General features: G+C 45.4%; 1 protein-coding gene across 1 annotated transcript in view; it reads left to right on the forward strand.

Annotated features, from left to right (window-relative positions):
* The first annotated feature begins 953 nt into the window (after positions 1-953).
* Positions 954-11,134, forward strand: part of znf296 (zinc finger protein 296) — an 11,328-nt gene continuing 1,147 nt past the window's right edge. Inside the window, exons 1-3 of the mRNA XM_047390557.1 lie at positions 954-1,511; positions 4,648-5,007; positions 9,122-11,134. The exon at positions 9,122-11,134 is cut by the window's right edge and continues 1,147 nt beyond it. Coding sequence (XP_047246513.1) covers positions 1,460-1,511; positions 4,648-5,007; positions 9,122-10,788 — 2,079 coding nt within the window. The 5' untranslated portion in view covers positions 954-1,459 and the 3' untranslated portion in view covers positions 10,789-11,134. The remainder of the gene's footprint in view (positions 1,512-4,647; positions 5,008-9,121) is intronic.

Below are 11,134 nucleotides of genomic sequence, written 5' to 3' on the forward strand. Positions count from 1 at the left end.
GAGGTACAACTGTCACTCGTCAGACGTCAGAAGCATCTTACCTGGGCTAAGGCCCAGGTTAGACACCAGGTAAGACTGTACTATTTCTCGGTGGTTCAAAGGCCTCGATGAAAGTAAATATTGCATTTCATTTGAAAATTGAGCTCCCAGAGTCTGAAGGAAGAGTAGAGAGACACAAAAAAAAAATGCTTGTGGGTCCAGTGTGAAGTTCTTAGAGTCTGTGATGATTTGGGGTGCCATGTCATCTGCTGGTGTTGGTCCATCGTGCTCCATCAAGTCCAAAGTCGGAGCAGTCATCTTCCAGGAAGTTTATGGAGGACTTATTGCTTCCTTCTGTTGTGAAGCTTCATTGAGATCCTCCAGCAGGACTTGGTACCTGCCCAAACTGCCAAAGGTTTCAATGCCTGCTTTAATGGTTTTGGTATCACTGTACCTAGTTGGCCCGCAAACTGGCCTGACCTGAACACAAAAAAGAACCCGTCAAGTATTGTCTAGATAAAGAGGACAGACACCACAGCAAACAATGCTGGCGAGCTTTTTATAAGCAACATGGGCTTCCTGAACACCTCAGCAGAGCTACAGACTGATTGACTGCATGCACTGCTGCATTGATGAAGTAATTTAAGGAAAATTATTGATTGCATGTACTGTACAAAATATCGGCAGTTGGCCAAATCATTTTTCGGTTTTAGGTAATTTTTTTTTTATTTTCTGAGAAACTTCATTTCATTAACTGTGAGCCATAATCATGAAAATTAACAATTTATTTTTTTGACAAAACCAACTTTTCAACTGTAGTTTTTAGCGGTGCAGTTCATTTTCACCAGCAGGTGGCGACAAAACTCGTTGCTTTGCTGCTGTATTTTCTTTTCACCGTTCCGTAGTAATGTTCATCTACGTATTTCTGCATTTTAATAGGTAAATAGCATCTACATCTGGTCAAGAAGAAATGCAGAAGTGAATTTTGAGCTGGTTCCGGTTTGTTGTAGACACCTGTGGAAAGCCGGTGAGGTTAGTTCCGCTGTGCTGCTGAGGAGGAACCAGATGATCATGATCATTCTCACCATCAAGCTTTAAAAATCACATAAATCTCAGAAAACACCACAAAGACTGTTCTACAAGTAAAAAGGCCGTTAAAGTCTTAAAATCTGGTATTCACGGTGCAAGAGCGAGAGTTTAAGGTGGGCGGGGTCAGGGTCGGGCGGTACTTTCGGTCGCCCATGCCCCTTTCTGCCCTCTCCGCTCGCTGCGGGGGGAAGAAGCGTGAACTTGAACGCTGCTGCCTGCTTCACACCCGCTCAGCGCCAGTCCAGGCGGAGGCCAGCCAGCCGGTCTTATCTGTCCGTCCCTGCGGGTCGACTGTCGGTCAGCTTATCGGAGCCGGAGCAGCTGGACTGGGGGGGGAGGGTCTGCATTTTAGTGGTTTGGGACCCAGAAAGGTGCCAAACGACGTGACGCGATGTCCAGGCGCAAACTTGGGAGCCGACCGCAACACCTGAGCGCAATTCAAGGTAAGCGAGGACGGAACACGTTGGAGTGGGACGTTCTTATTTTTTTTATTTTTGTTTTAGTAAAAACTAATTAAAATTCTGGTTGTATTTTATTACGGTTGCAATTTACACGCTTTTTTTTTTATATCTAATTATTATTATTATTATTATTATTATTAAACAGATAATTGATAAGCTGGTTATTCTCAAAAACGAGGGTCACTTCCAAAGTACTTTTTGTATTTATTTTGCCACCAGTAAAGTAATGTATGAGTGTTTATCCTGCGGTTTAAGGGACATGTTTGACATGCGCTCATATATAACGTCCGCGTTGTTTGTCCTGATGAGTGTTGTTGCTGCTGCAGTTCCTATAGAGGAAGGACCGGTTTATTGGCTCGCTCAGCTCAGAGGCTACAAGTCCGAACAAGATTATTAATATGTACAGTTTTAAGAAAGGTTGGTCTGTTGTTTCATCTGCAAAAGGCACATTACACTCGCTCCTCAAATCATGAATTGCTGACGTTTTTAATTAGAAACTCAATTAAGATAAAAGTAAAACAAAAAATGGGACTAATTTCAACATATTAATACTCGAATAGACTCAGAGAGGAAATGAGGACCGAGAGCTGAGAATAATTTGTATTTTTTACAGTTCTCTACTGGAGACCAATGGTGCGTGTCAGCTGTGACCACAGGCCGACTCAACCCTGTATGTTAGTTGTGCACGCGTGCGGGCATGCGCGTGTAACCGCGCCTTGCAAGTCTGCACAAACAGCGCAGGCCTGAAACAGGAAAGGTGACATTTTTGTGTAGCAACTGCTGAGATCCGACTTCAGACTGTACTGTCTGTACCTGTCCTGTACGGATAGGCTGCCCAGTCTGGGCAGGTGGATTCAGGTGTGCCCATGACCGGTGTTGAGCAATAGAGCCCTGACCCACCCCCCTCTCTCCTCCTTCCTCTTCCTCCTCTCTCTACCTGTTCTGAGCTGTGTAAGTTTACTCAAGGTCTTCAGGGCTTTGGCTTAAGCTATGTCCACAAAGACACTGTGGTTGTATTTAAAGCTGAAAACCACATGATTTGTCAGCTTTTTAACCCCCTCCTGTACATTAGTGTGAATGCAGAAAAGAAAGACATGCCTGCTCTTATCTCAGACACCTTCAGTCACTTTTTTTTTCTCTTTTATTGCAATCCACTTCCTGTTGAGAAACCCCCCGCTGCATGTGGCTGGTAAGGCAACATTTTCTGTTGAGCGAAAAAGGTGAACGCCTCAGTCGTCATCATACACTTTTTTTTTTGTTTGTTTTGTTTTTAATTTAGTCATTTCTCTACCAGAGTGCAAGTCATTTTATCAACGGGGTTTTGTGTCAGATGGACCGTTGGGCTCTAACCAGCTTCAGATCTGTGCTGCACCCAGCCGGAGCGAGCACAGATCTGTTGCTGGTTAAAGGAAGTGGTCAGTTTTGGCTGAGCAGATTGGCCTCATTGAGCTTATAAGTGAAACTAGCACGTTCAATCACCAGGCTTGTTTGTTTGTTCCATTGAGGTCAGCTCTGCTCTGTCTGTAAACTGAAAGAGCAGACCGAATAAAACTGTGCGCAGCATTTAAAATTTAACCTAATTAAAAATTTATTGAAACTAAGTTTCAGACTCAAAGATTTGTAATCGATATGTCTTCAAATGTCCAAAAAGGCGATTGTGCTACATGCTCTGAGTCGATGTGTTTACAGACCAAAGATTATGTATTTGGTGCATTTAAAGAACACGCACAAAAAAAAAAAAAAAAAAAGTTCAGTATGTGACCTGCTAATTGAAGGATGGGGTGTTCAGATGTTTGGTTCAGTCTCAGCTCTGATTTCGAGTTCACTGCCAAGAAAAAGATGAGTCAGAATTTTAAAACTTGTGCTTTAATTTTTTTTTTTATATGTTCAATGGTTTAAGCATCATTAAATATCATTTACAGTGCCTTGCAGATCTATTCACCCCCCCAGAACTTCTTAACATTACAGTCTCCAGCTTCATTATGCTTTGTTGGGACAGACGGACCAACACAAAGTAGTTCAAAGCTACAAAGTGAAAGTAAAATGATGCATGGTTTTCCTTTTTGCTTTTTTTTAAAATAGAAATTAAAAAGAAATTAAAAGATTGGATTGCCTTAGTGTTTAGCCCACTTTATTCTGGTACCCCTAAATAAAATCCAGTGCAGCCAATTGCCTTCAGAGGTCGTTTAGTTAGTAAATAAAGTCCACCTTTGTGTCATTTCATCTCAGTATAAATCCAGCCATTCTATGAAGACCTCAGGGGTTTGTTTGATAATATTAGAGAACAAACAGCATTATGGAGATGAAGTAACACAGAAGTTAGGTCAGGAAGAACAATGTGGAGAAGTTTAAAGCAGAATTAGGTTCTTAAACAAGATCCAAAGCTTTGAAGACCTCAATCAACACGGTTCAGTCCATCATCTGTAAATGGAAAGAGTATGGCACAACTGGAAGCCTTTCGAGACCTGGCCATCCACCTAAACTGACAACAGGCATGGAAAGCATTCACTAGAGAAGCAGAGAGGAGCTGCAGGGATCTGCACCTCTGGTGGAAGAATTTGTTATAGGACATAAATCGTGCGCTTTACATACCGTGTCAGGCTTTTGTGGAAATATCACAAGAAGAAAGGAGTTGCTGAAAGAAAGCATAGTAAGTCCAGTTTGCAACATCCCTGTAGGGGATGCAAAAAATATGTAGAAGAAGCTACTTTTCTTCAGGAGGAACAGGGAAGTTGGTCAGTGTTTATGGAAAGATGGATGGAGAGACTGCATAAGACTTGAAAACATATGTTCATAGATGCTTTCCATCCAATCTGAATGAGCAAGAGAGATTTTTACAAAGAATGAGCGGAAATGTCCATCTTTAGATGTGTAAAGTTGGTAGAATCATGACCCAAAAAACCTGCAACTGTAAATTGCAGTAAGAAATTTTCCTTCCACTTAACTATTATGTGCTGTTCTTTCACTTAGAATCTCAATAAAATACAAATAAAGTTTGGTTGTAATGTGAAAATGTTTTGGAGGCACTTTCGTTGGACACTGAAGCGTTTCAGAACTGCAGGACACTAGAGTTTTTTTAACTTCTGTTAAAATTCAAGTTTCTCTCCTCTTCCTTCAGCCCCAGATGTCTGTGAAATGGAGGAAGCTGCAGACTCGTCAGACGACCATCATCTTCCTCCTCCTCCCCAGGTTCGAGCCCCTGAAAATGGCAGTGATCTACTAACCTGTGGGCAGTGCAGCCAGGCCTTCCCGCTCGCCCACATCCTGGCGTTCATCCAGCACAAACAGGGAGGCTGCATCTCACGAAACCAAACTGGCGGCGTCACTCCCCCTTCACCTGCTGGTCGAGCCGGGTGCCAGCAGGTTACCAGTGCCGAGCCACGACCTGGCTTCATCGAGCTCCGGAGAGGGGCTTCCAGGGACCGCTCCTGGGGGGAGGAGCCCAGTCTGAGTGTGAGGGCGGAGCTCAGCAAATCAGGTGAGGCCACACAACAAGGTGGCAGGTTGTTAATGAGTGACTCTGTGTTTTTTGTTTTTCCAGCCATCCTTTTATTCATTTAACAACCGCTCTTCGTTCCTCTCGAGTCCAGCTCATTAACTAGCCGTTGCCATTAGCGCACCCGTGCGAGTTAGTGACGCTCGGGCTAATTGTGTGGAAAGGATAGGAGTCAGGAACATTCAGAGGACACTGAGGGTCCCCGAGGGCCCCACGCCGAGCACCTGAGCTCCTTCCCATCTCCCTGGCTGTCAGTCTCTGAGGTGGAGTGGCCAGGTAAACATGTCTCATCTTGCCTCACTCCTCCTCTCAACTCGCATGTTTCATGTTCTGGCGCTGCAGACTGAAATGGCCAGAGGAGTGGATCTAGCGGCCCTCATTGCCCCAATGACACCACAGTGGAGGACATTGCGTCAGCTACTCAGCCGTCTCCCACTGTTCAGCCCCAGGCTGAGCCATCTGAGCTCCTGGGAATCTACTCCTCCTTCATCTTCCGCTTGTTTTCAAAAAAATATCTCGTGTCTTGTCTGTCTCCTTGTTCTGCCTTAAACTGTGTAATATGTCGGTACCCTTTTTCCCCGAAATGCTCTTGTTCTTCATGCTTCTCCAGCTTCCTTTACTAAAGATGAAGCAAACATGTGACTGTGGCTGCTGTGATGCCAAAAATAATGTCACGGTGGAGAAGATCAGAAATCCCTGAATCCTCATTAAAATCCCTTTGAAGAATTTTATGTAGCAGTGTAAAACAAGTGTGACAGTTGATGGGTTTTCTCACAAAGGTCACAGGCGTCAAGTTGCGAAACGAATGTTTGCGTCTCTGGGCAGGTACCAGTGCCCCTTTGCACATTTTTTTTTCTTTTAAAACTCTTACACTCGCTGGCAGTTCCTTCCTTTGTGTCAACGCTCGAGAGGACGCATGCGTGAGGCATTTCCGTTTGTCCACAAGTTTGTGTCACTGTGAGCAGTTTGTAAGCAATTTGAAGCCTAACAAACGCGATGCAGGACAACGACCGGTGGGGGGGGGGGGCATGACAGGTTGTGCATAACACAGGAGATAAGTTTGGATAAAATTTTTATTCATGAACGTTGTTGGCTCAGTGTTTGACATTTTATATTTCTACCCTGAGATAAAACGTTGGGTGTGTAGAGTTAACAAGCAGCGTCTGCTGACCTTCTTGGAGGGTTTTGACTTCTGAAATGACTCTAAGTGAAAGCAGAAAATGATGGCTCTCCGTTTATTTAGAGCGGTTGAGCGTGGAGGCAAAAAGGGGGGGGGGGGGGTGGATTACTGAAGAGCCGCGTGCATCTGTCTCATTCCTTTTTATTTATTCTCCTTGTTTGTTTTTTTTTTCTTCTTTTAGAGCCTTCCCACTTCTTCCCCCGCATCTTCAGCACACGTTCGCTTTGCCCTCGTTCAATCCCCCTCCTCCTCCTCTTCATCTTCCTCTCTTCTTTTCTCCTCCCTCCACCTCCCGAGGGAGAAGAGATTCTGCCTGCTGCTCGTTAGCGCTCCCAGCCAATCTGCATTTTTAATTAGTAGTTATTGCTTCTGCTTAATATTCAAGTGCTACCCTGGGCCAAATGGGAATCCTTACAAAAAAAAAAGGAGGAGTGAGCGGAGGAAAGAGAAACCGGACGGGTATTATGTTTCTCTCCAGGACCACAAGACAAAAGCCACCCCCCAGCACCAGCAGCACCAACCATCACCTCCTTTTCCTCACCCTTAGGGAAAGATTTGGTGGGTGTTAGGGGGAGTCAAGGTTGGAGGATGGGTCTCCAGTACAATTCGAAGGGGTGACACATTTTCCTGGTGTCTTCTGCCTCACCACTTACACCCACCACCCCCCGCACTACATTACAATCTTTTTTATCTCATTCTCTCTTTATCTCCCGAGCCCTGACCTACCTATCTCTGTTTTTCTTCCCTTCTCTCGCACTTCACCCTATTTTTTTTTTCTCTTTTAAGTAGTATCTCAACTTCTCCTAGATTTCTCCTCAGGCTAGGTTAAAGGACACGAACACCTCAGCTCCTCTCATCTCTAGATGGAGGGAGGGCGACATGGGGAAAAAAGAGAAACGAAACAGTTGCTCTCTTTTTCATCTTCAATCTCCTCCCTCCCCCCAATCCTCCAATAAAATACAGAAGGATTTGACTTGAGGAAACATGAAAGAGGCTTATACCAGAGTCTGCTTTGAACCTCTCCAGAAAAAAGGGTAGAAAAAAAACAGTTTTCCCCTCAATTTCGGGATTTTCTCACCAGTTCTGATTTATGCAGAAAGGCCTCATTTGTCAAGCAGACTGAGTCAGAGCCCGATTTGCATAAAGCGTTCGTTTTCTGCGTTCTGCTAATTAGAAATTTGCAGCTTAATTGGCAAGTAGCTCTCAGTTAGGAGACAAAGCTATAAAAATATATACCGTATGAAAATATTTCCAGATGTACTTTATTTCATTGACGCTTGCCCTCTGAATCTTCACTTCTCCTTCCCACTTAAAATTTCTTTGCACCTTCATCTTCCCAAATTCAGGGGAAGTTCTTCATGGCAACGATTTCCACCTTGGTTGCTTTGCCTCTGTCCTAGATTAGGTCTCAGCATCCTCATTCTCATGCACAGCTTTCATAATTAAAAATGCCCAAAATAAATATTTCAATATAACTAAGGGGTTGTTTGACTCCTTGTGCCTAAAAGTAGTTGTTTGCAGTAATAAAACCACCAAATAATTTCTCAACTCTCTTGGATCACTTAGAACTCACCTTAGCTTGAGCTTGACTGCTTGCAACTGTGTTTACAGGCAATGGCAGGAAGACATGTTTTTTTAAAATGTTCCTTCTTGGCATGTGTTATGATAACCGTGCACCATAGGATCAGTTTGTTGCGTTGCCACAATTTTTTGTTTTTGCAACCTCCCTGACATAAAACAAGATCAAGCCTACTGGTCTAAAAAGCAAAGCCCTTGTTTAGGTTCTGCCTCTTGGCCAGATAGCGGGTATTTCTCTCGGCAATTGGCAAAGAAAACATTTTTGATCATGTATTACATTTAATTTGTTCTTAAAAATTATGTAATTTTGAGCATTTTAATCCTTTTGATGTTAAAAATAGGTTGGTAAAGCTTAAGGGTGGAGCTGTGATCTTAACAAGCAACAACAGTATCAATCATTAAATCAGTCTTTATGTATGGAGCAACTTGAATCCAGAAGTCCAACTTGAAGTGTTTTTACATTAAATTAAAACAAGAGGGTAATGGAAGAATGACAAAATGATGAATCACATTTATATAGCCAAGAAATCACTCACCTGGAACCTGACTGACAACATGAAGTAGGTTAAAGATCCTAAAAAGCAACACACCACATGAAAAACAAAGTATTAGATATCTATTAGTTAGTTTCCAAGGCCAGTATCCATTATTGGAGAAAACATTAAACAGTAGTGAATATTCCCAGGAGTAGCTCTCACCAAAATTACTCCAAAAGCGCATTAACAACTCCTCCAGGAGGTCACAAATCAACCCAGAGCAACATCTAAAGCACAGCAGGCCTTACTCATCTCAGTTATGGTCAGGGTTCATTATGTACCAATAAGTGAGATACTGGCCAAATATTTCATACATGGAAATATCACGGCTGACGAAAAAAAACACAAAGACCCGTCCCTCGCGTCCCTAAAAAATACATCTTATGATTACCGAGACTTATGGGAAATATTTTGTGGACTGAGAAGACAGAAGTGAAACATTCAGGTGCGTGTCCCATTAGATTTGATATGAAAACAAAGACAGAATTTTTAGAAAAAGAAAGTGATACCGACAGTCAAACATGGTGCTTAAAAACCAACTAATGTGCTTCAAAACCCTCTAATGTTACTGAATTAAAGAAAAAAAATAAAAAAATAAAATTTGGCCCCAGTATAGAACCTTGTGGGACTCCGGGAACTTGTAAACTTAATGATGTTGGAGCCAAAGAACCATTGATTTCAGCTCCCAAGTGGATGTTAATCGGTTATTTTGTTTCCCCAGATGGAGTTCAAATATTTCAATAAACATTTTACTATTTTATTTGCTATCATCCATTATTTCAGTTTCTTTCTCTTTTTGCAGGTTCTGACGAGCCCTCATTTTTCACTTGCCTTCAGTGTGATGGGGTGTTTTGTTCAGCATGGACGCTCCTGCAACACGCTCAGCACAGGCACTCCTTCAGCATCTACCAAGAGGACGAGGAAGATGATGCTTACATGGGAGGAAGAGAGGGCCATAAAGAGAACAAACCTGTGGCAGCCGTTCTTGACCCGCAGCACTTGAGCCAAGCTCTCGCCACTGCCTTTAAGCCCTCGACTCTGCGTCGCTCCCGTCAGAACCACGGCACCTCAGCTAGCCTCCAGGCTATGAACTTCTCAGTGCGGCTTAGGGAGCTCGCTGAGGGGAACAACACCAACGGCAGCTACCCCATGGGCCCCGTGTTGTCTCCATCCTCATCTCCACCAGCAGCTTCTACATTTCCTCAGACTGGCACCCTTCAGGCTGATTTCCACTGCGAGCTGTGCGACCAGAACTTCCACTCACTGCGCGCCCTGTCTGCCCACCGCCGGACTCACGCCTGCGACAGGCCCTATCACTGCGGGGTGTGTGGGCAGGCCTTCCCTCAGAGTGGGCAGTTGGCTCGTCACATAAGGAGCCACCACCGGGAGGCTGCAGGTGGAAGTGGATGTGAGTCTGTGGAGACGGTCCTGATGGAGGAGGATATTGGGAGGCAGGGGGTTAGAGGAAGGCTTCAGGGGGCAGGGATGGTGGAAAAAGAGCTGGACCTGACCCTCCCCAAACACCCCTCTGTAGCTTCAGGCCTAATGCTGTTGAACTCCCAGCTTAGACCGCCTGACAGGGAGCTATTGAGGCTGTACCAGCACCACAGAGCTGGAGGTGAGGAGGCAGCTGAGGGGCAGGGGGAGCCACAGCCTGCCTCACCCTGCGCCAGCCCCTCTGAAGGCTCCCTGGAGAGTGGAGAGACGGGAGGGAGCGGAGAAAGTGGCATCGCCAGTGGCAACTGCACACCCAAACGCCCAGAAATAGGTGAGAGGGCACGAGGAGTCGGAGAGTGGGAGAACGAACGAGGAGAACTTGTCGAGAGGGAGAAGGAGTGGGGCTCGGGTGTGCAGGAGTGGCAGAGGGACTTTGAGCGCAGGAGCGCTGCAAGAGGAGGAGCCACCACCACTGGAGCAAATGGCAACTCTGCTCCTGGTTCTACTGGGAAGAAGAAGAAAGACGAGGCCTGTGAGTTCTGTGGTAAACAGTTCAGAAACAGCAGCAACCTGACCGTGCACCGCCGGAGCCACACGGGGGAGCGACCGTACCGCTGTGGCCTCTGCAACTACGCCTGCGCTCAGAGCTCCAAGCTGACACGCCACATGAAGACCCATGGTGCACAAGGGGCCAAGGCTTCCTTCTTGTGCCAGCTGTGCGCTGTGCCCTTCACTGTGTACGCCACCCTGGAGAAACATCTGAAGAAAGTCCACGGCCTGAGCCACGCCAGTGTCGGGGCTTACGCACAGGCCAGCGCTGCAGATACTTTAGCGGCTTTAAGAGTGGGAGAGGAAGCGGGAGCAGTGGTGGTGAAGATGGAGGAGGATGAGGCAAGTTTGGAGAGTAAGGTGCAGGGTGAGGTGGTGAGAGACATGGAGGTTGAAGAAGGCAGAGGGAGTCCAGCCACAGTGGAGGATCTCCTGCATAAAAGCAGTGCAGAGGTGAGCCTAGCTTTGGCTTCTTCTCACTGAAAAACGGTTCTGAATCAGATTAAACTCGCCCATGCAATCAAAGAAGCTGCATCACTGTCAGCAGCAGCAGGTCGCCCCAGTGTTGAGGCCCGCTGCAGCCAGCAGTTGTTCATGATCATATGCAAAGCTGCTGGCTGAAACTAAGTGCCTACAGTTCTTCAGACCACAGAGAAAAACAAGTCCGTGACATTCAGCAGGGAGATTACCGTACCTTGTGAACAGGAAGTGCACTGCCGCAGTCCACACCAACACAGGAAACTGATCACCATGCTGCAATGCAAAATGCAAAAGAAAAAGTGTGTTTCATGTCTCTAGCGACCTGCTGGACAGATGGAGACACACCATC

The sequence above is a fragment of the Girardinichthys multiradiatus genome, chromosome 18 (genome assembly GCF_021462225.1).
Source record: "Girardinichthys multiradiatus isolate DD_20200921_A chromosome 18, DD_fGirMul_XY1, whole genome shotgun sequence".
Lineage (NCBI taxonomy): Eukaryota > Metazoa > Chordata > Actinopteri > Cyprinodontiformes > Goodeidae > Girardinichthys > Girardinichthys multiradiatus.